At 43.0% G+C, this 27,082-nt stretch overlaps 1 protein-coding gene across 2 annotated transcripts; it reads right to left on the reverse strand.

The window, feature by feature from the left end:
* Positions 1-4,210: 4,210 nt before the first annotated feature.
* On the reverse strand, positions 4,211-26,181 carry LOC117808131 (desmoplakin). Of its 2 annotated transcripts, none has more exons than XM_034677671.1 (24): positions 25,589-26,181; positions 22,933-23,023; positions 21,828-21,949; positions 21,285-21,435; positions 19,867-19,992; positions 19,181-19,240; positions 18,925-19,092; positions 18,497-18,601; positions 18,292-18,387; positions 17,321-17,446; positions 16,932-17,084; positions 16,332-16,486; positions 16,112-16,238; positions 15,832-16,018; positions 15,108-15,547; positions 14,828-15,006; positions 14,397-14,535; positions 13,927-14,120; positions 13,539-13,701; positions 13,342-13,425; positions 13,149-13,256; positions 12,884-12,982; positions 11,623-12,120; positions 4,211-8,979 (listed from the first exon to the last, which is right to left on the reverse strand). In XM_034677671.1, exons 1-24 carry the CDS (start codon positions 26,032-26,034, stop codon positions 4,765-4,767), a joined length of 8,232 nt encoding a protein of 2,743 aa, XP_034533562.1. In that variant the 5' UTR covers positions 26,035-26,181; the 3' UTR covers positions 4,211-4,764. The 2 variants fall into 2 exon arrangements, with proteins under 2 accessions (XP_034533562.1, XP_034533557.1); XM_034677666.1 differs by having other exon boundaries at positions 10,294-12,120.
* Positions 26,182-27,082: the final 901 nt, after the last annotated feature.

Genomic DNA, 27,082 nt, shown 5'->3' on the forward strand with positions numbered 1-27,082 from the left:
CAACAACAACAACTCCAACAGATAAACATAGGAAAGCTAGAAAAAGATAAGAAGTAAGCTAATAAAACTAATAAAATACAGTTTAAAACAGTGCAAAAACTTGCAATTTTAAAATCAAAGTGAGTGTGTGCGGTTCAGCCATGAAGATGACAGACCTCAGCGTTGATTTGGGGAGGGGCACAAACAATCTTCTCAGCTGTTTTCACGATGCGCTGGAGGGTCATTTGGCAGGCCCCGTATCACACAGTGATGCTGCTGGTGAGAATACTTTCGATGGTGCCTCTGTAGAAGGCGCGCATGATGGGGGCAGGGGCTCTTGCTTTCCTCAGCTTGCGGAGAAAGTAGAGGCGCTGATGTGCCTTCTTGGTCAGGGATGCGGTGTTGGTGGTCCAGGTGAGGTCTTCTGTGATGTGCACACCCAGGAACTTGGTGCTGCCCACCCTCTCCACAGCAGCACCGTTGATGGTCAGACGAGCGTGCTGGGTGAATGTTCTCCTGGAGTCCACAACAATCTCCTTCATCTTCTCCACTTTCAGAGAGAGATTGTTGTGTCGGCACCACAAGACCAGGCGGCTCACCTCAGTCCTTTAGTTTGTCTCATCCCCGTTGTTGATGAGACCTACCACGGTCGTGTCATCAGCAAACTTGGTAAAAAGGTTAGAGCTGTGCAGCGGTGTGCAGTAGTGGGTCAGTAAGGTGAAGAGGACGGGGCTCAGCACACATCCCTGGGGGGCCCCTGTGTTCACTGTGAGGGTGCTGGATCTGTTACTGCCGACTCGTACTGCCTGTGGTCTTCCAGTCAGGAAGTCCAACCGCCAGTTACACAGTGAGGTGCTCAGCCCCAACCGGTGCAGCTTGTGAACTAGCTGTTGGGGAATGATTGAGTTAAATGCTGAGCTGAAGGCTATGAACAACATTCTAACATGTCTTTTGTGTCCAGATGTATGAGAGCTGTGTGGAGGACAGTGGAAATTGCATCATCAGTCGAGCGGTTGGATTGATATGCGAACTGGAAAGGATCTAGGGAGGGGGGGGAGGACAGACTTGATGTGTTCCAAGACTAGCCGTTCAAAACACTTCACTAGGATGGGGGTGAGTGCAACTGGACGGTAGTCATTGGGACAGGAGGGCGACGACTTCTTCGGAACAGGGATGATGGTGGTGGCTTTGAAGCATGTGGGAACAGACTGACTCAGCGAGATGTTGAAGATATCCGTGAAGACATCTATGAGTCCTACCGCACAGTCCCTCAGCACACGACCAGATATGTTGTCAGGACCAGGAGCTTTTCGTTGATCCTGCTGAGTGATCTCATCACGCTGTCCGGGGACAGTGTCAGCACCTGGTCATTGGGAGGGGGCGAGGACTTCAGTGCAGGTGTGTTGTTTTGTGCCTCAAAGCGAGCGAAGAAGGAGTTCAGCTCATTCAGCAGAGAGGTGGTGCTGTCGCAGGTCCGTGGTGGGGGTTTGTAGTCTGTATCCCTCACTGCAGATTTTGTGTCTCTGCTGTCGCTGAAATGTAGGGCTATCTTCCTGGAGTACTGTTTCTTGGCCCCTCTGATGCCTCGGGACAGGTTGGCTCTAGCTGTCCTCAGGGGCTCCTTGTCTCCTGCTGTAAAGGCAGCATTCCAAGCTTTCAGGAGCCTATAGACCTCTCCTGTCAGCCACGGCTTCTGTATTTTGTAACATATGATTCAATAATTATCATGGCGAATGATATAGTTTATGGAACTTGGGCTACCTACAGTGGTAGGATGTAGAAAAAATGCGCAGTCAATTTGTAACCTCCAGGGCGATTATTATTGATTTGTTTGTAAACGTTTGAATTATTTAGCAGTGTACCTTTATGTGGGCATACGTTCAACATGGTTGTGGTTTCCATGCCTAAGCTTAAAGCATTTCATGGGCCCATCTTTAAACATAAGATAAATCATTTTGAATGGTCATGCCATATGTGTTTTCAGGTGTGTTAGTGTATATATGGATTTCTGAGGATCATTAACTGAACAACAACGGGAGGTTGCTTTAAATTGTTGATGTGTGTGTGTGTGTGTGTGTGTGTGTGTGTGTGTGTGTGTGTGTGTTTTTTTTAATTACAACATCGACTGTGGACAGGGACAGACATGGGCTGTTCTGGTCCTGTCAAAAAGTAGCTCAGTAGGGGGGCCCTGCTGAACGTGGGGCGGCCGCACCCTCTGCCCCCACGGTCGCTCCGCCTATGCCACCTGGTGTTTCTACACCTGAACTACTTTACGAATCCACATCAAAACCATGTAAACAATAACAAAGGGTAGACAATAAGTGTGAACAAAAGATTCATGGGGCATGCAGGGGACAGGCAGTGTGGGCAATCTACATATAAAACGGCTCCCAAATGAACGGTTCGCAACTGCGAATCAGTTCTCATCGTTCACTTAAAACCACATTAGTAAAAAGCGTTGTTAAATAAATGTTTTTATGCATTATGTGACATCAATGAAGACTAATTTAATTAGCACAGTTAAATAATCATTCATGTTCATCGACGAACTGGAAATATGAGCATAAGGATTTTGACAAAGCATACGTGAATATTCCAGGTGGCATGATCCAGGCATCAATCATCAAAAATACAAGGATATAAACTGCAAAAAGCATGAATTTAAAACAATATTTTCAATCAACTTAAATGATCACATTACCACTCTTACGCTCAGCTTTGTTTTGGGAATTATAACTTTACGTTCAAATAAGGATATAGTGGTGTATCAGTGTCCTGACTCATACAATACAATTATCATATCCCTAGTGATATCAATGCGTGATTTAGATTTATTTTATGGCTTTTTGCCTTTATTAGATAAAATAATATGTGCTCTAGTCAGATTTCCCATCCAGTTTGACTTATCATACTTTACCTTCTAGGTGCATCTTTTATTCATCACTTTATCATATACAGTGATGGATCATTATATGCCTGTTTTGCTGAATTGTTTTAAAGTGGGCTGTGTATCCGGTCATACCTGGATTTGCCCTACGATTCCCTTATTGTCTTTAACATTTAATTTGACAGTCCCTCCAGGATTTTGCGGGATTTTTGTGTGATTGTTGCGGCCCAAAAAGCCTGATTTTGAGACAGCTTTTTGAAAAAATTGCGGTGGAAGTTGCGAATTTTTTTTTTTGCTTTTTTCCTCCAATAACATCTCAGGGGCAAGTGAATACGCTAAATTACAGTTGTTTTAAGAAAACATTCTTGATGTGACCACTGACTGTATTTTGATTCTCTGGATTCACAGAAAAATGCCATGAAAGGACTGTATTGCACATTTACGACGGTCCCTGAATGCACCTCACAGCGACTGAGGCACAGACAGTTCACAGCACTCTGAAATGAATCTGCATCTTTGATGACTAGGAGTTGATCAAAACTTACTGAAGGTGTCTGATGTTTCACCAAACTGGATTAAATCAAGCTGTAGACGCGGAGCTTTTTATGGTAATGGCGGCAACATCAAACGTCAAATATTAAAGAGACGTCCCCCGGTTGTGTCTTTGTCACTAACGCACACCGGGGGTGAAAATCATCAATGAAGATGAGACAGATGCATTGAGGTGGGGAGAGCTGGTTCATAAAGCACACCTGCTGCAGGTAGAGACCAAGCGAACACTGTGCCACTCAATCTATAAATAACAACATTGTCATGGTCACTTGTCCTGCCTGCTGTCCTTCCTTTTCACCTGTTCTCTGTGCGTGTTTTGTTGTTGAAAAGTGCTGATCAAGTGAGGACTTACGTTTATGTTCCAAGGAAGTCAAATTGATGACAAAACCGATAACGCACAGGGGCTGAGATTAAGGTAATTGGTCAAATTTGCGGGAAAGTTGCGGTGATTGTATAAAATTGCAAGGCCGCGAAAAAATCGTGCTGATTGGTTGAATTTGCTTGATAGATGCGATCGCGAAATCGCAACTTCCTGGAGGGACTGATTTGAGTTGGACTGGACCAAACTGAAACTGTGTATTCTAAGCAGTGTCATGTTTCATTACTAGGGCTTTATAATTATAGTTTTACAAGTTATTTGAACCATTTCACACAAGTAAGGCCAACAATATGTTGTGGGCCCTTACACTATCTATCTCCAAACTGGAGAATATCTTTGATATCTCACATGTAGTCACCATAAGTGTCTCCATTCTCCATTAAACCATGAACAAGAACAGACATGAATCAATATGAGTAAAAGACTCTTTTATTTGGATATATTGGGAAACTGTTACAAAACCTGAAGCATTTATCAGCAAGAAACCATTGATTATGACAGATTCAGTAAAAAAATTATAACAATATTTGTAACCCCACTTTGCATTCCCCTCACTGACAAAGCAGGCATATAAGATGTTAAATGAAACAGTTTTAATACCAAAGCAAAGCTTAAACAGAAATAACATTCAAAGAAGGTAGGACATATGTTACTAGTGCATGCAATAATGTGGCATTTTATGCCTTTTAGAGGCACTAAGGTTTTTAAAAAGAACAACTTAATTTTTTATCCAAATACCTTAACAAAGACACCGTTGATACTTTGGTCCAATTCTACAAAAACAGTCTTGGCAGTGTTAATTGTGATCGTTGCAGCATAACATTTTGAAAAGCGTAGCAACACCAAAGCTTCAATCTAAAACTATGCAAAAAGGTTTAAATGATTATCTTTGAAGGGAATCATACTTGAACTGTTGTTAGTATACAACACACATTTTTCAATGTTGTTATCTGACAAATGATAATACTCATTTGGTAGAGGAGCTGATAGAGGTGAAGGTGTAGCGACTACTTGATGTTACAGGGGAGCCCAAGTCCAGACTGCCCCTGCGGGAGCCTCTTCGAGAGCCACTCCTCGAACCAGTCGTGGATCCAGGTGCAGAGGACATGTTGTAAGGACTGCTGATCCCACTGGAGGACATTGATGATGCGGGAAGCATTCTAACTCCAGTGCTTTCCTCGGACAGGCAGTTATCCAGAGCATCCTTGTATGAGATTTTAAGTTTGGTCTTGGGGCATGTCAGGTTCTTTGTGTGACTTTTGGGGTCTTGGAGTTTTTGGGCAGATCTCTCCTCCAGCCAGCCCATGCTCAAAGCATCTTGAATAGTTCTTCTACAGCCTTTTTCTGGGTCCTGAAACCCCCCTGTTATAAACTGGAACTCCAGGAACCTTTGCCCTGCCTCATATGGCAGCCACTTCTCCTTCATGGCCTCAGCAGCAGACATCTTCCTCTTGGTTTTTAAATCCTCAAAGCCCATGAAAGCTTTCTGGGCAGGCTTGAGCTTGGGGGCCATGTCCTCGTCTATTATGCCCAGACGTGAAGCCTCTTGGATGCCGAGCCTGCGGCCATTGGCGGGGTTGACGATACCTCCAGTGCATGCCTGGGCCTCCAGCAGTCTTTGGGCAGTGATGGTATCAACGAGACCACGATCTAAAGCCTCTGTGATGGAAATCTTCTCTAAAGTCTCTGTGTCAAAAATTGCACCTACAGGTTCCTGTTCACCTATTGTTACAATAGGGGAGCCCAGAGAGATAGATACACTGGATATATTTCTAACAGGATCGGAGGAAAGACTGCTTCCTGTTGAGCTTCGTTCTGAGAAAGAGTTTCGCTCCGTGGTAGAGCTTCGCTCTGTGTAAGTCGTAGTTTTTGTTGTGGTCATCTTGGCGAGGGTTGGTGACAAGGGTCTGGACCGGACTGATGATGATGTCATAGACGATGGACCTGAGGTTCCTGAAGCTTTCAAAGTTGATGATGTTGATGTTGATGTCAAAGACGACGCACTTGGGGCAGCCGAAGTTCTAGAAGAAGAAGACGATGAAAATGTCACCGAAGATGAAGCTGGAGAAGCTGAAGTTCTAGAGGAAGATGATGACGTAGATGTCACTGAAGATTTACCTGTGGCTGCTGATGATCTTGAAGTTGATGATGATCCCTGCTTGGTCTGGTTTGTTAAGATATCTGCAAACTGAGTAATGGTGATGGCTCGCGATTTGTACTTATCTAGATCTGACTGACTGATTAAGCCATTTTCAAGCATCTCAGTGATGTCATACTCTCTTCCTGTCTTCTTGTCAACAATCTTGAAGCTTATGGATCCATCCGGGGCAGTAATAGTGATCTCCTCCCACTCACACTCCTGCTCAGACAGCTCAATGAATGTGTCGTAGTCAATCAGCCCTTTGTCATATGCTTCACGTACTGTCATCTCTCTGTTTGTCTCTGGGTCAACAATGATCACTCTCCTTCTTCTCAGTGTGTTCTTCAGGGTCGACTCTAGTTTGGACTTGTCCGTGACGGGCAGAAGGATGAGGCCAGTTTTTTTGTCTGTGATACAGCGTTTCTTAAGCTCCATATAGGTAAGGTTATCCTCTGTGTTAGGGTCAAAGAAGCCCTTGGTTTCAGCTGTGGGATTACTGAGGATCCTGTTCATTTTCTCATCAAAGTAACCCTTCTTGTAGGCTACGTCCACGTCAATACGATGACTGTGTTCAGGGTCAATTATACCACCACTGGCAATCTGTGCCTCTAGCAGACGAATACCATGACCTTTCTCCACTAGGCCTCTCTCTATGGCCTGGAAGAGGGAGATAGTCTTATCTGTGCCAGGCAGTTTGTAACCAGTCACAGCCCTCTCTGCAGACAGCAGGTTGTCCTTATACTCTGGTCCAAACAGCCTTTTACTGTAGGCATCATCAACGCTCAGGTAATGGTTGTTCACTGGATCCACAATAAAGCCTGAGGCAGCTTGAGCTTCAAGCAGTTCCAGAGTGGTTCCAGGTCGCAACAGCCCTTCTTTCATGGCCTCATAGATGGGCAACACCTTCTCTTCCACCTCCTCGTAAATTCCTGCGATACAGGTAGAACCTCTTAGGTAGGGGCTCAGGCGCTTCTCAATGTCCTGGCTGGTCAATCTTCCCGTTCTCAGTTGATCCATATCAGAACGTTTCAGTAGATTTGCATCTACTAGATCCATGACGGACACCTGGTCCCGAAGCCCCTGGACAGTGACTGGCTTTTTAGGTTCAGGAAGAAGCAAAAGCCCTGTTCTTGGATCTACTTTGCATTTTTTCTTTAGAGATACATAGGAAGTTGCATCTTGGGTGTCTGGGTCCAGGTAACATTCCGGCTTTTTGTTTAGAGCACGGGAGAGGTCATCATCCAAGATGTTGCGCCCTATGGCTGTTTCTTTAGGGAGGAACACACTGAGGTTTGGATCTAGAATGCCACCAGCAGACTCCTGGGCCTGCAGCAGACGCAGCCCGGTCTTCTGATCAACTAATCCCTTCTTCATCGCTTCAAACACTGACAGAGGCTTGGCTGAGCCAGGATGCCTGTAGCCCACAGCTGCAGCCTCTGCTGCTAAGAGTCTATCTAGATCTGTTCTGTCCACCACCCCTCTGGCACATGCTTCATCTACTGTAAGCTTTTCATTGGTTGTTGGGTCAATGATGTGACCTGTGGCTGCCTGGGCATCTAGAAGCAAATCTGCAATATCAGCAGGCATAAGCTTCTGTTTCTTGGCCTCTGTAAAAGACATTTTCCCTGCTGGTCCAGCTGCCACACCAGCAATTGATCCAGTCCCCTTTAGGTACACCTTCTTATCCAAAGACACATCTGGGACAGATTTCTTCCCCTTTTCTAGATCTTTTAATGTTGGCTTGTCGAGCACACCACAATCAACCAGCTGCTTAGCTGTGACAGGTTTACGAACACCTTCAAAGACAAGTTTGGAGGTATCCATCTTCTCAGGGACAGGAAGAAGCAGAAGGCCAGTGTTCAGCTCTACCTTACATCTCCTCTTCATCGACATATAAGTCACACCCTCTTCACTTTCTGGGTCCAGGTAGAGCTCAGGTCTTTGGTTCAGAGCCCGGTAAATGTTGTCATCGATCAGGTTACGCTCAATGGCTATGTCTTTGGGAAGGAACACACTGAGTGCTGGATCTAAGATGCCCCCCGTGGACTCCTGAGCCTGTAGCAGGCGCAGAGTTGTGTTTTTGTCAATGAGTCCTGTCTTCATGGCCTCGTATGCTGAGAGGGGTTTGCTTGTGGTAGGACCACTGAATCCTACAGCTGCTGCTTCTGCTGCTAACAATCTCCCTCTGTCCTTTTCATCGACCACGCCTTGATCACACGCCTCTGCGACTGTGTACTTCTGATTGGTCCTAGGATCGATGATGTGACCCGTGGCAGCCTGAGCATCCAGAAGCAGGTCAACACTATCTGGTGGCAGAAGATTATCTTTCTTGGCTTCTGCGAAAGTCATCTTGAACAGGAGTCCATTTGCAGACCCTGAACCTTTCTGGCCTTCAACCACCACCCCAGCTATTGGGCCTGTGCCCTTCAGGTTTATCTTTTTGTCAGCAGACACCTCAGGGACGGTCTTATGTCCCTTTGCAAGCTGGCTAAATGTTGGTTTGTCCAAAACACCACAGTCGAGCAGCTGGTCTGCTGTGACCTTTTTGCGGACTCCATCAAAAATCACACTTGAGGCATCTAAGGCTGGGGTTTCTTTTGCTTTCCTCAGCTCAGCTTCCATGTTTTGTCTGAGAGCTGTCATGTCTCTCAGTTCTTTCTGGATGGCTGACAACTTACTTTTGTATGTATCCTCAAGTTCCCTGAGCTCTCTCATCAGCCTATCTATTTCACTTTTCAGTGAATTCTTGTCCCTCTCCAGACGGTCCTTATCTGCATCATACTGCTTGATCAGGTCCTGCTTGCTTTCATACTGGTCTTTCCAGTGAGTTACATCCTTCTTCAACCTGTCACTCTCCTCCTGCAGGCGTTGCTTATTGCGAAGCTCAGACTCGAGGGTGAGTTTAAGACGATTAAGTTCATCCTCCAGCCTTTTGAGGCGGTCTTTGTCCGTTTCAGACATTTGCAGTCTCCGCAACAGATCATCCCTCTCAGACACAATATCATTGTACTTGGATTGAATTGATTGCATCGTGGCTGTTATCTGCAGGGAAAGGGAGGGAGAAGAGTAGAGAGAGAGAGAGAGAGAGAGAGAGAGAGAGAGAGAGAGAGAGAGAGCACAGATAAAAAGTTAGTTTACACAAAATTAAGTTGAGAAATGCACTGTATGATAAGAAAGATACATTTCTGCACTGCTCACCATGGTGTACAATTGTTGGGTAAATGAAACGATAATCTAAATCCATTTTCAATAACTATCAGAAATGCTCATGTTATCATCAAGACTTCATCCTAGCTGGTATGCTTTAATCTTAAACTACATGAAAGAGGATTGCACACACACTTGTTCTTCTCCTTCTTACGGACAGCAAATTCTGAATTACAAAAATTTAAGCCTTTGCTTTATAAGGTGCAAAAGTAATGTTGTAGTGAAATATTTCTGCTCTTGATGTAGCTCCTGTCTTTTGTCTTACATTTGTACAGTAACAAAATAGACTACATGAAAAGTAATAGAGTGTAGAATTTCTGTCCAAGAATAAAAAAAAATCTTTGTGCGTTCCTCCAAAATATCCTTTGCTCAAACTACTTTTACCCCCAGAAATACATTATCGAGACAATGCCTTACAAGGTTGGGAAGTAAATAGGTAATGGCAATATAGTGGCTACTGCACATTTAAGTGTTTGTTGTTCTTTACATCAGACAGTTTCAGCCTCTGGATAAAGAATAGTATCCAGAGTACAAGAAAAATCATAAAATTGTCAGAAAGATATTGATTTTCATACTTCCCAATCCTGCAGACAAACCGTGTGGATGCTACATTATCTACAGTAACTACAACTACAAAATTATCCAAACAACTACTTTAATTATTCTTTTGTTGTGACTGAAAAAGTTATTTTTTACATTCTGTAAATATGCAAAGCAGCACAAATAACTGATGCGTATAGATGGGTGTAAATACTGATGGACAGATCTTAAACTGCCACAAATACTTGAATATTTGAGGTGATTTTATCAGTTGTTTTTTTGGATACATTCATGCTGTATTTACAAGTTTGCAAAATGTTTTCTACAAAACACAGGAAAGAACTAAATTAGACAAACAATAATCAAACAGTATTTGAATGACAGCACAGTTTGAACAGTGCAGGCAGGCAGACAGCAAGCAGAAAGGCCTTTGCATGCAAATCTATTTAAACACATATAGGTATGTGTTCAAATCAGAGTTACCAAGTGGTCCAGCATGCAAGCGTGTGTTTGTCTACAGACAGTGATAGCTACTTGATTGATCCACATTAGGACTCTGATTTGGAAAGATGAGACCATTCCAGGACTAAGAGCCAAACTTCCATGTACCTCGTTGGCCTGCTTTTGTATTTTCTCAGCCTCCAGCTTGATTTTCTCCCTCTCCGAGGAGAGCTCTGAGACAAGGTTGCGGTAATCTACGTTGCTGCGCTCACTGGTCTGAAGCTGCAGCTGAAGGGAAGTAATCTGGGAGGAGAGCTCTTCGGCGTGTCCCTGCTTGGATCTTGAGAGTTCTTCTTTTTCATGTCGAGCTGTCCTTAGCTCCTCCTCCAGCCTCAGCCTCTCTTTGGTCTGGCTCTCCGTCATCTCCTTCAGACGTTGGAGCTCAACAGAGCTCTCATTCAGCACCTTGTTCCTCTCCTCTATCGTTTTGTAAAGACTCTCATTCTTGAGGTTTGCCTCTTTGACTCTGGCCTGCTCCTGGAGGAGTTGTTGCTGCAGGGCCTTCAGCTCTGCACTAAGCTGTGTCATGCGCTCAGCAGAGATCTTGTTCTGTCTCAAGCTCTCCTCCAGGTCCCCCTGCAACCTAAGACGATCTCCTTCGGCTTTCCTCTCTGACATGCCGGCGCTTTCCTGGGTCTGACGTAGTGTGGTAATGGTGCGGTTGTACTCTGTTATTGTTGTGGTGGCCTTCTCCATCTCTGTTTCTAGCTGCTTTCTTCTGGCCAACTCCTCTTTGTTAGCCTCCCTCAGGTTCTCCACTTGGCTCTCAAGCCCATCCCTCACAGCCTGAAGCTCCTTCATGCGCCCCTGTAACCTGCTCATGTTCTGTTCTACTCTACTCTTCTCTCTGCTCTCCCTCTCTAACTCCAAACGCAACTTCTCAAGCTCGTCCTTGCACTCCCGAAGCTGGGTCATCGTCATTGACGCACTGCTTAGCTTTGACTGCATCTGGGACAAGGACTGTTCAAGAACACCCTGCCCCTCCTCAATAGTCTTCCTCCTGCGGGTCTCTTCCTCTAGACTGTGTGTGACATAAACTAACTCCTCACTCTTATCTTCCAGGCGTTTCATTACATCAGCCAGCTCACTCTCAAACTGGCCGCTGTCCTCGCCTCTCTGCCTGATCAGCCCCTCCACCTTACTCTCCAGCTCTCTCCTCCTGCGTCCTTCCTCGGTAATGACAGTACGCTGACTTGCGGCTTCTTCCTCTGCCCTCTTCCTTTGTTCTTCAACCTGGACCATGGACAACCTGAGCCTCATGAGCTCATCCTCCAGATCCATTCTCTCTGCAACAACCCGGTCGTACTGTAGCCGGAGCTCAGCCGAGTCCTCCTCCCTCCTGGATGACAGCCTCTGCACGTCTGTGCGGCTAACTTGGATTTGGGAGTCGAAGCTGAGTTTTAAGTTATTGATCTCCGAACTGCATTGGCTCCTTACCTTTGAAATCTCCTTCTGCAGCTCCTTCACCCTCGCTGCCTCATCAGCCAGCTGCCGCCGCAGCTGATCAATCTCCTGCTCCTTACTTGCAACACTCTTCTCTAACTCCACCTTGGACCAGCTAACCGTCTCCAGCTCTTTCTGCCTCCTCCTCAGTACAGATTCGTACTCCTCTTGCTGCTGGGTGTAGCGCTCCTCTGCCAGCCTCTTCTTCCTCTTTTCTTCCTCCAGCAGGTATGTGAGACGTGCCACCTGTTCATTGAGGTCTGCCAGCCTGCCCTGGGTACTGTCCAGGCTCTCCTTGGTGGCATTGACCTGAAGCGCTGTGCTTTGCTTCACCACCTCCATCGACAGCAGCTGGTCTTTAGAATTGGACAGCTCCAGCTGAATGCGAGAAACAGAGTCTTCCAAAGATTTGTTCTTGGCGTTTCGATCTTGGATGTCGTCTCTCAACTGGCGAAGCTCTTCTTCCAACAGGTCGATCCTGGTGTTACGAATCTGTAAGGAAGACAAAGCAAAGATCAATACAGAGGGGGACTTTCTCCGAAGGCATCTATATGTATTTTAGTGATGAATACATCACCACATTGCATGATTGGTACAAAAGTGTTCAGCTAATCGTACTAGATCAACGGATGCAACCACCCAGTGCCCTAAAGTCCCTACAAAAGTGTTCCAGTTAGTTGCCATTCAGGCCAGAGATAAAATCTGTTAACACAATTTGGACATAAAAGTAAACATTCTTATTGTGTTACAAATAGGTGATATAGCTATGTTTAATTTAACACATAGCTACCTTGTGACTGACATATGATTCATTTGATGACTTGTAAAATGTCTTGGTTATTATTTGATTGTCCTTCAACACACTCAGATGAGTGGACTGTTCATGTATTTGGTAAGAACATGGTTGAAGGCTTATTTCATAAGCCAAAAAATACCACAGTAAGCCTAAATTATAGATCCTATCAGGATCTGTAATCACTCTAATCTGGCTTTTAAAAAACAACATTAGAATGCAAAACTCAAGGATTCAAAACTGTAGTCCACAAACACAAGTGGTGCCAATGTGGTTATGCACACTTCTTATACACGTTCTATGAATTTAGCTCAGTTTAAAACAAATTTAGTCTGATAAAATTGGTGGTTCTTCCCTGCTGAGGAGTTCCTCTGCTAAATTGTGATAAAAGATATGAACAAACTAAGAATAAAACCTCAGGAGCAAATGCACAATGTCAAAGAACAAAAAAAACATCAGTACCTTGAGCTCCTCCATGTTTTTGAGCAGCTCTCCCAGGAATTTGTAGTAGTCACCAGACTGAGTCAGCAGCTCCATGTAACGAGTTTGGAGTTGTGTAGCCTGAGGGAAAAAAACAGTCAAGGGTTAATTCAGACATCCCGTCATTGATTTACAGAAATTAACTTACAATCCTGTCCTTTAAATTAAAGAATAACAATGTCAGACATTTGTAGACTAAATTGCTTCAGTGTCCTAATTTGTCACATTTTGAAATTTGCGTCTTTACCTCCAGATTCAGATCCATGGATGGAGACTTCAGCATTGTCCTCTTGATCGGGATGTTGAGCAGAGTCTCCAAACCAGAGGTGTAGGAGTTCAGGTCTGTTTCATAGTCCTGTAAAACAAATAACAAATCCATAAAAAGTAATGAATTACTTTCTTTAATTTGAAGTCTGCATCATCAAAGTAAGCCTCCTTACCTTAATAGAAATCACACAGGCGTCATTGTCCTTCAGCACACTGTCCACTGTCCCCCTCTTTGTTTTGATTTCTCCGTTCAGGGCCTAAAGAACACAACAACACAAGAGTTCAGGTGTCTGCTGACTGTGCACACAAGCACACAGACTCCAAACACTCGCAGCAAGTTAACTAAAGCAGTAAAGAGCTGTGATGAGACCTTTGTGTTGTTTATTTGGTCCTGCAGGGCCTGAATGCTTTCTATCTTCGTTGACTGTAGGATATCTTGTTTCCTTCTCGTGGCATCGATCCAGTCACTCAGGGAGGTGCTGGTTTGCTTGTAGTTCTGCAGCTGGGGCTGATACGTCTGCAAATCTTGGACTCTGAGAAAGTGGAAGAAATAGTTCATCATGTAGCATCTAGCTTCAGGATCTTTTTTTGTGGAGTCTCTGAAAAACTTTGGATGAATGTGAGACACAGAGAAAGAGATCTCGCTTTAACACCAAACTGTAATTAGATGAGGGCTGGTTTGAAGGAGTTGCTCTGGGTTTGATTCACCTTTCCTTGCATTTTGTTTTTACAGAATGTTCATAGAAAGAGAAACATACCTGGTGTCAATCTGTCCCAGGATTCGTCTCCAGCGGTCGGACAGCAGGTTCACCTGCTCCGTGTATTTGGAGAGCATCATGTCACACCTGTGGTAGGGTGCGCTCACCTGGCCATTCCAGTGGCTAGCCTTGGCCAGCTCTGACTCCATGGAGGCTAGAACATCTTTCTTCTGATCCAGGTCTAATTTCATTTTCTGTGAATCGGCAACACAAAGAAAGTACAGCTCCAATGTGACATCCAAGAAAACGCGATGGCATGAACTCAAAAGTTAAAACAGTCGGGTTCACTGTAACTTCCTCAGCTAACCAGGAATGAAGCAGAGGTGCAGGGAACCTTTACATTTTGCAGAATCATGTGATTCTTTTTACTATAACAATGCATGTAAACTACTCACTGAAAGTCCAGTCAGGCTGAGAAAAAAGCAGCATTTTGAACACGAAACATATTGCAAGAAAATGTTTCAAAATACCTTCAGAGCCAAAACATACTCCTCCACTTCACCAGGAGTTAGGGAGGTGGTCTCTTTCTCTGTCAGTCTTGCCTCATAAACTTTCACAATGTCTTCAGCTCGAGCCACACTCTCCAGCATGTCCCTAAGAGCCCGCAGCCTAACAGAGAGGAAGAAATGATTTAGAAGAAGAGAGAAACATTGCAGAAAAAGAAGACACAACCTTTAATTTGTAGATGTCACTTTATCTGAGCAGTTTCGTTTGTTTTGGTTGGTTTCAGATTCTTTATGACTTATTAACACAAGACTGACATGAAGATGGGGTTCCAGTCTGTTGCACTGTCATATTGGTGTACTTTAGTTTGCAGGTTTAAATAAAACTATGTCTGTTCTGTCTTGATGCTCTGTCTCAACTAAAAATAAACAGTCTGGGTATGTTTTTGGACACTAACCGCTGCAGATAAGCTGATGAGCTGCTCTCCAGACTCCCCAGTCTTTGGTTGATGATTCCAACCTCACTGCGGAGGAACTGGGCTTTATCTGAATCACACATGCCCTCTAGCTCCTTCATGATACGATCCCTTAGGCGTAAGAACTCTGCACGCATGGAGTCCACATCTCCCTGCACAATCTACAAGAAAACACACACATGCATACAGTTATTGCAGTTGATAAAAGAGGTTATGAATATTAAAGTTTTGCGTGTCTGTGTTTCTGAGTTCTTGTGTCTACCTCTAACTGAGAGATCTTGAGGCCACAGTCGTGCACCCCGTCATCTCCGAGGCAGATATGAATGTGCTGACCCAGAGTATCCTCAGCGCCATCCAGCCTCAGTCTGAGCGCGTGCAGCTCAGTTAAGCTGTGGGATGAGGACACCGCCGCCTTCTTCCTTGCTGACTCTGCCTTTGACAGTTTCAATGTTTCCTTCTTAATTTCTTGATCTCTCCTGCACGCCTCTTTCTTTGCTGCCTCCCTCCTCGCCGCCTCTGCTCTCTTCTCTTCCTGTCTTCTCAGCTCTGCTCTCCGTCTTTCTTCCTCCAGCCTCCTGGCCTCCTCCTCCAACCTCCTGGCCTCCGCTTCGGCAGCTGCTTGTTGCTGCTGTTGTAGTAAAATTAGCCCCTGTTGGTGCTGCAGCTCGGCCGCCTGTTGCACTTCTATCTCCCCCTGTACAACTGTGAGTAGACACAAGAGGTGTCATTACTGGGTAAAGAAAAAATGCTTTGTGTAAAAATGAAGAATCTGATTATTTGGCTCTGGAGGTGGAATCTCATATCAAACATGATGTGCTGAATTCCTGAAAACTTAAGCAATAGAAATTCTGTGTTTCAAAATGTTTTAAATTGTTTAAAGGACTTAAAAAAAAACAGATTTAATCCGGAACAAAGTTGTAGTCAGAAGTCAGATTGATCAAACCATAAACTGCAAGCGTTGTGACTGTATTTTCTGTAACACTGACTGTATGTAGGCAGCTGCACCACCAGCGTCTCATAGTGGTCCTGCGCTCCGCTGAACTGGCTCTCGATGGTCCTCTTGTCCTCGTCTGCAAACATCTGGGAGCCCACACAACTCACTTTGAACTCATCAAAGTGAGTCTCCAGATTCTTGATGATTTGGCGGTACTCCTCAGGACGCATCTTGGCCAGCTGAACACACACACACATTTCATGGTTGTGTCAAATAGTTTCTTACTTTCAAAAATTAATTTCGTTCATTTAAATATCAGTCTATATTCTTACCATGGAGATGGTAAGGGAATTGATGTGTTTGATATCTAGGACACAGTACTGCCAGGCGACCAGACTCTTGACGTTGATGTAGAGCTGGTTCCAGATCGACAGGATGGCTTCGTAGTACTGCTCGTTCCTGTAAATAAAACATTCAAATGTTATCTTAAAGCACAAAAAGAAAGGTTTCTTCTAGCGTCTTCTAATCTATGAACTGTTCAAAACATCTTACTTGTTGGCCAGACTGACGCTGATTGGATTTGGAGGTGGTACGATCAGGCACACGGAGGGAATGTCCATTTCCAGTCCTCCGGGGCCGGTGACGTTCCACTTACTGCGCTGACTGTTGTCCCTCAGGATCGCCTCATCGTTCTTGCAGATTATTTTCTATGAAGCCAGATGGAAATGAGTCAAAAAAAAAAAAAGTTAAAAAGTACCTGTAATAACAAGTTCAGACTTAAAGCAAAGCAAAACTTTGCTTCGTGGACTTGAAGGAGTTTGACAACAGGATCAATTTGTCTGCAGAGGTGGAACCCAGAATGATCTGATTTTGAATTGATTTATGTTGACTGTATACCCAAGTTAAACTTTATTTTGCAGGTTCATAAAAAGTGGTGGTGTAATTCTTCTATCTCCCAAAAAGCAAATCATGAAGACAAACTAAAGAAATATGAGGGTCTTAAATATTCAAGTCTTTGCATTGTCTTAAAATGTAATAGCACTTTTCAAATATTTACTTTGCTTTAGGTCCTAGCATATCTTGGGTTTCTGTCACGTAAGAGTCGGGGGTATGAGCATGCAATATGTGTGATAAGATCACTAGAAGTCTGACCTGGTCTTGTTTGAAATCACACAGCGCCTTCACCATGACCGGGCTGCTGCTCTTCTCTTCAGGGTTTCTGGGTTTCAGCCTCACGATGTTCTTTGACCTGTTGACCAGATGTTGAACCTGCCTCTTGTTTTCCATGATCTTCTCCTTCTCCCTCTGGTGTTGAATCAAACAAACAGTAATATTAGTCATTCCGATCAATAATCATTACACAAACCCCTGCTGTTCTGCTGCCTTTTGAAGATAATAGGGGCCAGTCGAACCAACCAAGCAATAATAAAGGCTGAAAATGAATGAACAGATATATGGAACTAACAATGCACAATATCCTTTGGACAACGTTTTTCTAATACGCATAGCTCATGGGTTACTGCTGTAAGAAGCTGGTGTACCTCCAGTCCACGGAGGAGCCCCAGCAGGTCCTCCAGAGATGTGTTCTTGTCACAGACGAAGTTCTTACGGACCGTCTCGTGCTCCTTCTGCAGGGCGCTGTACGTCTCATTGGCCTCTTTGAAGAACTATTTATAGAAATACAAATGTTACATGAGTTTGAAATATATATAAGAGACCAATGGCTGTTTGAGCTATTTGGTTTTCTTACTTTTCCTTGCATTTTTGGTTGAATAAGAAATAAATGAGTGTCTTTCAATGTAAGACAAAAAATATTACACTTCATTTTTAAAGGGCGATGTAACAGTAACAGTGTAGATTTGGACAATGGTCATTTAATTGATTAATTGAGAAGCTGTAAAACATCTAACCTAAGACATTTTGTGTAAGATTACGATTAAACCTGTTATTATTTGATGAGGAGAAGAATTTTTCAATCTTTTTTTGCAGCCTGCCAAACTGTCTTCTTTGATTCTACCACTGAGGGCGCCAAAAATATCAATTAATACTTTCAAATCTTCTGCAAGGTTTTGTTTTTAGCTAGTTAGGGAACAGATACAATATTTGCACTAGTGCCTTTTTATGACCTTTTGATGTGGGTATTGAAAGAACTGCAGATAGGCTACAGGGATTCAATTTCCAGTTTTTAAATAACAATGTTTTTTTTACAATTTAATTTCTACTTATATTTACTTACTTCACAAATTGTTTTGTGTATGTAAAATGATATTTCTTAAACATAGTTGTTCAGAATACTTTTAGCCAATGAAAGAATTTTGCAATACTTTATTTTAGCGTCACGTATAGGTTAGAGTTGTCTGTTAAAAGGTTTGATGGGCCGTAAAGGTTTTAAATTGCCATTTTGTTGTAAAATTTGGGAAAAGCTACCCTGTACTTTAAACATCATTTCAGTACAATGCTTAGAAAAATATCTATAAGAGTAGCTTTAAAGTGTAATGCTTTTTCCTGTTACCTGGCTGTAAGCTGAGTTCTCCTTCAGATGAGTGTCGATGCATTTGGTAATTTGAAGGAGCCAACTCCACTGAGTCTGCAGAGTGTCCTTATAGGCCTAAAATGACACACAAACACACAAAGTTCAAATGCAATGCTCCCACTTTCACCCTTAAAAAAGTACGATGATATTTCTATATTTAAATGATGACTGGATGGGTCCACACCTCGATCTTGTCTGCAGCTGGATGGTTGTTCTTCAGGAGGGTGTCCACTTTGCCCTTCAGTTTGTTCAGGTCCTTCTCTTTCTCCTCCAGGTTGCTCATCAGTTTCTGTTAAATAAGAAGAGGTTCAGAAATCACAGGGGACACAGAACTCATCAGGATGCAGCTGGAGGAGCACTGTAGCTACGCTCTTAGTGGATGACTGCAGCTGCCAAAATCTAATCTATCACAGATGATTACTCCCTCATGAGATGCATATTAACTTGATAAAGAAGCATTACTGTCATTTAGACTCACAGGATTGCCAAGAATGTTAATCAACTAGAATAACGCTCTGAAACATTGTAATTAGATAACATCCATGTAGCATAGAGGTATCAAAATGAACCCGGTCTCTACTCATCCTCTCTGAACGTTTCCCCCTCACTTACCGAGTAGCTCTCCTGTTTCTTTGGGATGTACTGGTCAATGTTTTTGTCTCCCCAGTCGAACACCAGCTCCTCTTCCTCTGTGTCGTTCACCCACATGATCTCTCTGGACATTTCCTGGATGATCTTCTGCAGGTCCTGCAGCTGCTGGGTCCGACCAAATGACAGTTTCTAGCACAGGGGAGAAAAAAAAAGGAAAATCAAGTACATGACAAGTTCAACAGTGGTGAGCTGATGTGTTATTTATCTTTTCTTTTACCTGTAAACTGTCCCATTCCTGTTCCAGAGCGTGAAGATTCCCTTTGTCTCCTTTCTTCCTCTGTGGGAAGAGAATCAAGCAGATCTGGTAAGAGACTTGATGTGTTTTCATGAAAATATAAATAATAAATCAAGTGATCTGAAATAAAATTACTTCAAATGAATCATTTCATACTCAGTTTGTTTCTAAAAGCATAACAAACACCTTCAAGGGTTTGCTTGAGCAGCTGGAGAGCTCTCTTTGTGTCTATAAATCTGAGCGGATACATCCAAACTCCAAAACTAAAAGCACTTTCATTTACCCAAAAAGTCGAGATTAGGATCATCATATGTAAAGTTCTGCATGACGTTCTCTTTAATTGACAAATTGTACAGGTGTTTCCTCTATAATACAATAAAATTAATAAGTACAGGTTCTAAAGTCCAGGGAGGTTTCTTTTGATCATATTCAAAAATACTGGTTCCTTTAACGAGGGTGATGACTGGCAAACAGTTTTTGTAGTGACTTGAATTAAAGTGAACCTGTTATTGTTTCTGCTGCAGATTCAGAGCATGGGAATATTCCCCACCCAACTTAATTACACAATAGATCCAAGTTAATGCTCAGTCATTGACTTCTGCTTATGAAAACAATTGATTTAGCTTTTCATTAGTGCTGTATGTCTACACAGTGTGCCGCGAGCCCACCAGCTCGTCTCTGGCCCTGTCCATCTCGGAGCTCCTCTGGATGGAGCTGTGAAACCTCTGGTGGCTGATCAACTGCTGATCGATGGCTGCAGGATCGTCCCCCCAGGAAGCAGTTTCAATCAGACGCTAGAAAATAAACAGACACAGAGAAGCATATATTAATCAGAAACACACAGCAGGAATACACACTGAGCACGGTAGTAAAGCTAAAAAAGGACAAGGTTCAGTTTGAGAAGCTAAACTCAGAAAAGAAAGACGCAGAGCTTCCTTTGTTTCTCCATGTCTGCTTAATTTGCACCAGCAGGGGGAGGCAGAGCAACAAGTTGGATCAAGAAACTTCTTGTTACTCCCGTTCACTAAAAACATCTCTGGAATCTACCGCAGGAAAATTGGACTGAGGATTAAAGACAAAAGCAAAACCTTTGTTTACTGTCTGTTCCCCTGCAGAACTTTCCCTTAAAACTGTGTCTCCTTGTGTGTTCTCCTTTTGATTCCTCATGAATTCATTGTTCTTAATGTCAGAGATAATTGCTGTGATTGTGGCATTTTCCACCCAGAGTCTGACAACTCACAACAGAGGAATGCTTTCATGTCTGAACTAAAGAGTGAGGGCACAGTGTTCTGGTTTAATGAGATCTGTCAGTCACGTCAGTTAAATTGTTTAATCTGTTCTCTGAATCTGATTCCACTCATTATTCAGCTTTTGGGCATTAATGACCCCAACAAATAGATTTCCATCGTTAATGCATCAAGCTACAATATTCACATCTGTGTTTGAATTTTCTGCACAATATCTGCGGTTTCTTCTTATTTACATTTCTGTGCATGAGTAAAAAACTACTAAATCAAATCATCTGACTGAAAAATCATGTTTAGAGATATTTAGGAGGTGGCTTCAATGTCTTTGAAATACATCTGAGTAAAATGAAGATGCAAAAAACCTGTGATTAAGGATCAAAATTGTCACTCCTTCACCAAAAACCTGGAGGGGGAGTATTAACAAAATGTACATAGCCTTCAATCATCTTTAAGATCATTTAAAGGCCTTAAAACTTGGGAAGTTTATTCCCAAGACTTGAAAACTCAAAGATTTTCCTTAGTAGTTTCTTTATTTAACAACAAATGTAAAGTTTTAGAAGTCAATTTAGCTTCAGACCTTCATTTTTCACTACTCTGTAAAGACATGATGAACACAGGATCCTGTTTGAGGTGAAAGATGGACATGTGAATCAAACTGACACATCTGCCTTATTTTGTCCAGAGCACACAAATTAAACTCCATAGTTATACCAACATTCGACGATGCAAGTCTGCACTGCAGCTCTGCCTGCAGGAAGAAACCGTGCAGGGCTGCATCTCTCTCAGTGTGTGTGCCTTGTTTTGAGGATGTGAAGTTGTGTGTGTGCCTGTGCTCAAACCTTTTGTTGTCCAATCCAACCCATGGCGTCCTGGAAGCTCCTCGGAGGCTCCTCCCAGCCTCCAGAGCTCCCTCTGGTGCTCCTCCTCCTCGTCAGAGTGCCTGAGATGGCCATGTGGACTCCCTTCAGCTGGTCTCTACAGAATTCCACACTGCAGATACGGGGAGAGACAGAAAACAATTTACAAGGCTTGTATATTGCTTCTTAGTTTTACACGAGACTACAGAAGGAGGCATGATGGCTTATGCTTAATCAGGATTCATTCTTCAGTCTGGACCTGAATTCATTTTGCATCCTTGCACACTTTCAAACCCTTATTTCATATTTCTTATGAATTTGTGGATTAAAACTAAGTTTTTAGAGCCTAATCAAAACATGGGTTTGAGAGGGGGCAGGGTTTCTTTGATTTTTGTTTCGCTTTTAATAATCTTTCCAGTTTATTTTAAAGAGCACGAGTGTTCTGCTGCATTTTAACTTATCACAAATCATGACAAGAGAAGAGGACCAGAAGAATATACAAGTGAAGAGAGGTGACTTCCTTACGTCCTGATTACGGTCTCGTTGGGTTGGCCCATTTGTCTCAGGTCCATCGCGCAGCTCTTCAGCTGCTCAATGGTCTCTTTAGCCATCACCATGTAGCGCTCTGCTTCACCCGAGTTACCGCCCTGCAGTATACAAACACAAGATTCAAGTTTACAAAACACACTATGCAGGACAGAAAAAACAGAATGAACATCTAGCAGGCCTTTAAAAAGTGTAAGCCCACTTTAAATAGTTCAAAGTTTTGAACATTTTCATTGGAGGTGGATTTTCTGCTAAATGTTTCTCACTTTTTACAAACTGATTGAATTCCATGAGCAGTTTATTGAGACTGGGCTTCTTCTTAGTTTCTGTTTCAGTTTTTGGTGATGTGCATGTATCCATGTAAACTTTACATTGTGTAAAAAATGTTTTTACATGCTGTTTTTTTAAATCAGAACAGGGAAATACACTTTGCAATGTTTCGTTGAACGAATGCAGTGCTGAATTTAAAAAACATTTTGTGTTGACATGCAGAAGATTTACTAGATCCTATAGGACAAAGGAAGAAGAACTGATATTTAACATTATGAAATTCTCATACAACTGGAGCCAAATAGACATGAGGTTGGTTACTGGTAAACAAACCAATAAATCACATATAGGCATCTTTCCAGCTGTAAAATTGTAGCTTCTGTGCTTGTGTAGAACTTTACAGAAAAATACATAATTCAGAAGAAGTTGCTCAACCTGGGGCTGAGGAGATGTGTGGGCTGTAACCGAATGTTTGCAGAACTCTCTCCAACAACCTTACGCCATCAGTGGATTCATTTAAAGTTGAAATATGTCTCCAAAAACAGATTCAGCAGAGAGATAAACAAAATACTTTCACTGTCAGCCTCGCTCTAATTACACTTCCTCACAGCCGCATTAAAAAACACCCAAACTCTTTCTCAATTTTCACCAAACATTCCTGTCATTTGCTCTGCATTTCTTTCTTCGGCAGTGAAGCTTCAGCAGGATCAGTTGTTTCGCAAACTGAGCTCTGACACAGGAAGTCTTTTTATTTGCACACCTGAAGGAAAAAGAGGCACTAAGAAGAGCAACCAAACAGATCATGACTCCTTACCTGGAGGGCGTGATCAGCTCTCTTCAGGTAGTCCTGGCACTGGCCCTGCAGGATCATAGCTCTTTGGTGGATGGAACCGAGGTTGGAGGAACTGCAGGGGGCAGCAGAGTAAACTGATCACCTTTGAGCTCTTTGTGATAATGACAAACATCATCTGCAACATTTTAAAAAGCAAGCCCAGCTCAATATGACAGGATGATGGTGTTTTTTCCCAACTTTTTTATCAACTTCTCTGCTAACATGAACCTTTGTATGTGTGTAACAATTCCTACACATCAAATATATTTAGACTTTGTTTGCAGTTTTACCATTCAATCATTATCAGTGATCAGTGATTCATTTAAACACTTTGCAGCAAGGAGCTCTATTGATCCTGTTTATCATCTCTAATGCTTAGAAATTGCTTGGACTGAGAAAGCACGGTTAAGCTAAGTCTCAAGTTCTGTGAAACATTTGAGTTTCAGACTTTAGACTCTCATTGCTCATGATTCCCTCAAAGCCTTTTTTTGTAACGGAATACTTCTTGTCAGTTTGTCTGCAAAGGGAGGCTCCAAAACTGACAAAAATGAGGATGACGGCGGTGATTATTCATCTATATGGAGTCAACATCATGTTTATATACAATCTAATAATTACTTTTAACCCTTGAAAACTTAACCATACAAATGTAAAAGAAGAAGGCAGAAACTTTTGAAATCTTATGTAAATTACAACTATGCATTACGCTCTCTGAGGATTGGATGGATTTTGTTGCAGACAGGACAGTCAGAGAAATGTCATTGGGTACAATACATCAAGCGGTATTACTTTTGCTTATACTCTTTGGGCGCTGCTGTAAATTGAAGTCTCTGTGTCTCATAGATCAAGAGAGGCTGCAGCAGTAATTCTTCTAAATAATAAAAGCCTTCATCTTGATCATCATCGTGATGTGCAGCAGAAGTGAAAAACAGAACACGTTCATGTTCTCGGAAACAGCTCTAACAAAGGGATCATTGAGGGGTAGCGTTTTGCATCCTGAACCAATCAGAATGTGAGAACAGGGCGGTGAGGTTCAGCGGTCAGAGATGTGTTTTGTACGAGTTTATAAAGAGCCCATTTTGACAGACGATGCCTTGAACGTCTGCTCTTTGCAGTCACGAAAACACAACAGAGTCAGACAGCATCTATGGACACTTTCACATGGATTTACATGCAGAGAAAGTAAAAGTGCTAACAACCTGCCAGCCCATGATCATTTCTTTAAATAAACATCACATCTTTGATGAATGGTTTCTGCTTGACAACCATACAAAAGAGACACAGTTTCTCTTGTCACTAATGACTTAACATACAGTATGTACAGAATGTCTATTATAACAACCTTCCCCAGAAAAAACATGCCCTAACAGAGAGCAAAAAGGCTCTGGGAGCACAAAAAAAGGAGAAAACATGCACGGGTTATTCCTCTGCACCAATTTTATGATCAAAGCTTTTGACCACAGATGTCATAGTCAAGGCGGAAGTTTTACTTTGTCAACCCATACTTTTGTGGATGAGCATTTCCAAAATATGCTGAAGACAATGCTGAGAAAAGTATTTACGATTTAATTTTGAGCAACCTCTGCTGGACATATTCAAGATGACACTATTTCACATTCCAGGTATTGTTTTCTGCATTATATGCTCTGTCAAAAAAACAAGGGTCTCACACCAGAGAACATGTATGCTGAAACGTATTCAACTGTGAGAGGTCACATTAACCAGATGTAATCTGTTGCCGCAATTCAAAGGTTTTACATCAGACTGACAAAACTCAAAACTGCAAATCAACACCAGAACTTTCCGGATTTAAAGCTTTTTGTGAAAATGTGTGGATCCAGAGATTAATCATTGTCTTTAATCTCTTATGGAACAGTTCATGTCTGCCAGATGCCCTCTCTGCCCTGTTCTGAAAGCATCACAGTGACATGTTTAATCTGTAAGTGATGATGTGGAAGGTCTAAAACTGGCACTCGTGTTTCTGGGATGAGCGTGTGTTAAACTGTTGCAGCAGAGGGAACTTGGCAGTTCAGTGTGAGATATAAATCACACTCAGCATTTCTCTCCAGGGAGGGAAGCTGCTGTGCACACAAGAAGCAGAGTTATAATTCTAAAAATGTGCACAGCAGCAGCTTTAATTCAGCACCAAGACATATATTACAGTGCAGCTTTTTTCTGTTGTCACTGTGCATCCTTTATTGTGTATACAGTAAAGCCAGATAAATGTAGAAACTCCTTTGACAAACATACCACCAATACACACTATCTCACTTCTAAGTAGGCCTACACTTTGTTGTGAAGCACATTTAACTACAATGCATCTGAGAAACAGATGTCAGGTTATGTCCAACTTCAAATAAGCTTTAGACTTTGCAGAAGAGCTCTGCTGTGTGAAATAAGATCAAGCATTTGTTTTGGCAAACTTGCTGTTTGAGCAGCAGTTGCCAGATCTCTTTGGCTCAATACCTGTGTACTAAAGGTGTGCAGGGTGAAATGAATACTGAGCTATAATCAGCTGACAGGATTAATATTTAATTGCAAGAAGCTTTTTGGACTGACTGCAGAAAGGCAGTGAAGGGTAACAGGTGACAGCAAGGAGGTTACAGGTCAAATAGATAAAACGTTCATGCACTCATACCTCATTTGACTTGATATCATTCCACCACCGCCGCCGCCGCTGCTCATCATCATTCCTCCACCTCCTCCGCCGCCGCCGCTCATAAGCATTCCGCCACCTCCGCCGCCGCCGCCTCCCATCATCATCCCGCTACCTCCGCCGCCTCCCATCATCATCCCGCTACCTCCGCCGCCGCCCATCATCATTCCGCCGCCGCCGCCACTGCTGCTCATCACCATTCCACCGGCTCCGCCGCCGCCGCCGCCGCCGCCCATCATTCCGCCTCCCATACCGCCCATGGAGGACTTTGAGAAGGTGTAGGAGTTGTATCCTTCCAGGTAGGGCTCGTATCCATTACCGCTTCCGCGTATCACCTCGCTCCTCGCGTATTGCTGGGTCATCCCTCCAGTTAGGTCTCCTCTGGAGCCAGTCCTATCCAGGGCCCTCTGAGACCCATACAAACTCATCCTGACGCGTGAACAGCAGCCACAGCAACACCGTGGGAAACTACTGGGGGGAACTCAGCGGCGCGGAAGAGAGGCGCAGCAGCTTGCAAGTCGTCCCTCTGTCTCCACCTGATCGCTCACACCCTCCAACCCTCTGCTGCAGACTGCAACCAAACTGCAGGGGAGGATCGCTTTTGGAGGCTGATGACCACACCTCTCTGTCACTCCCTTAACCTGCTGAGCCAAAAAGTTTTTTTCTATCTGTGACACTCCCCTCCAAACTCAGCTGGAGGCAGTGAGAGTGTGTGAGAGTGTGTTTGTTCTCTCGTAGTTCTATCTTTGCGAGAACCACTCTGACTCCCAAGAACACTAGAATCTGAGGACACCATGCAATTTGAGGGAAGCTAATAAAATTGGGACAAAAGTGAAAACAAAGTGAGGACTACCTAACATGTTGCAATTTCAGGACGTCGTGGTTATGTTTTTATACAATGAAAACCCTTGTGAGGTATAGGACAATGTTTAGTAAAGCAGGAGATTTTCACAGTTTAATACTATAGAAAGTGGACATGTTTGATTTTGTACTGCTTTTAGGATCTGTTTGAGGTTTAAGAACTGTTTTTAAGCTAAAATCTGGAAGCAGGCATGCATGGATCCAACTTAAATTTCATATAGATAAACACATAACAGCACAATCATATCCTGAAAACCAAAAGTGTACTTTCAAAAGGGTTTTGTAAACAAACTATGCAGTTTTTTTTGCATTTGCAAAATATTTAGATACATATTTTGATTTTTAACCCCTTGTAACCTGCATCGGCTAACTATCTTTAATAAGAGTGGAAGATTTGAAGCTGAAAGCGCTCAGAGGAAAACTGCTGATGACGGGTAATGACACAGCCACCTGACCAGCTGATGCACCCAATGGAAGAATTACTACAAAAAACTGGCCGAGGTGTATCTTTCAAATTCTAACATTGACCCAACATGCCCTTCCTATTCACTGTCTCTTTTATTAAGAAAAAAACCCACTCACACTGCTTAAACACTCGCCTCTGGCCAAAAGGCG

Source organism: Notolabrus celidotus, chromosome 2 (genome assembly GCF_009762535.1).
Source record: "Notolabrus celidotus isolate fNotCel1 chromosome 2, fNotCel1.pri, whole genome shotgun sequence".
Lineage (NCBI taxonomy): Eukaryota > Metazoa > Chordata > Actinopteri > Labriformes > Labridae > Notolabrus > Notolabrus celidotus.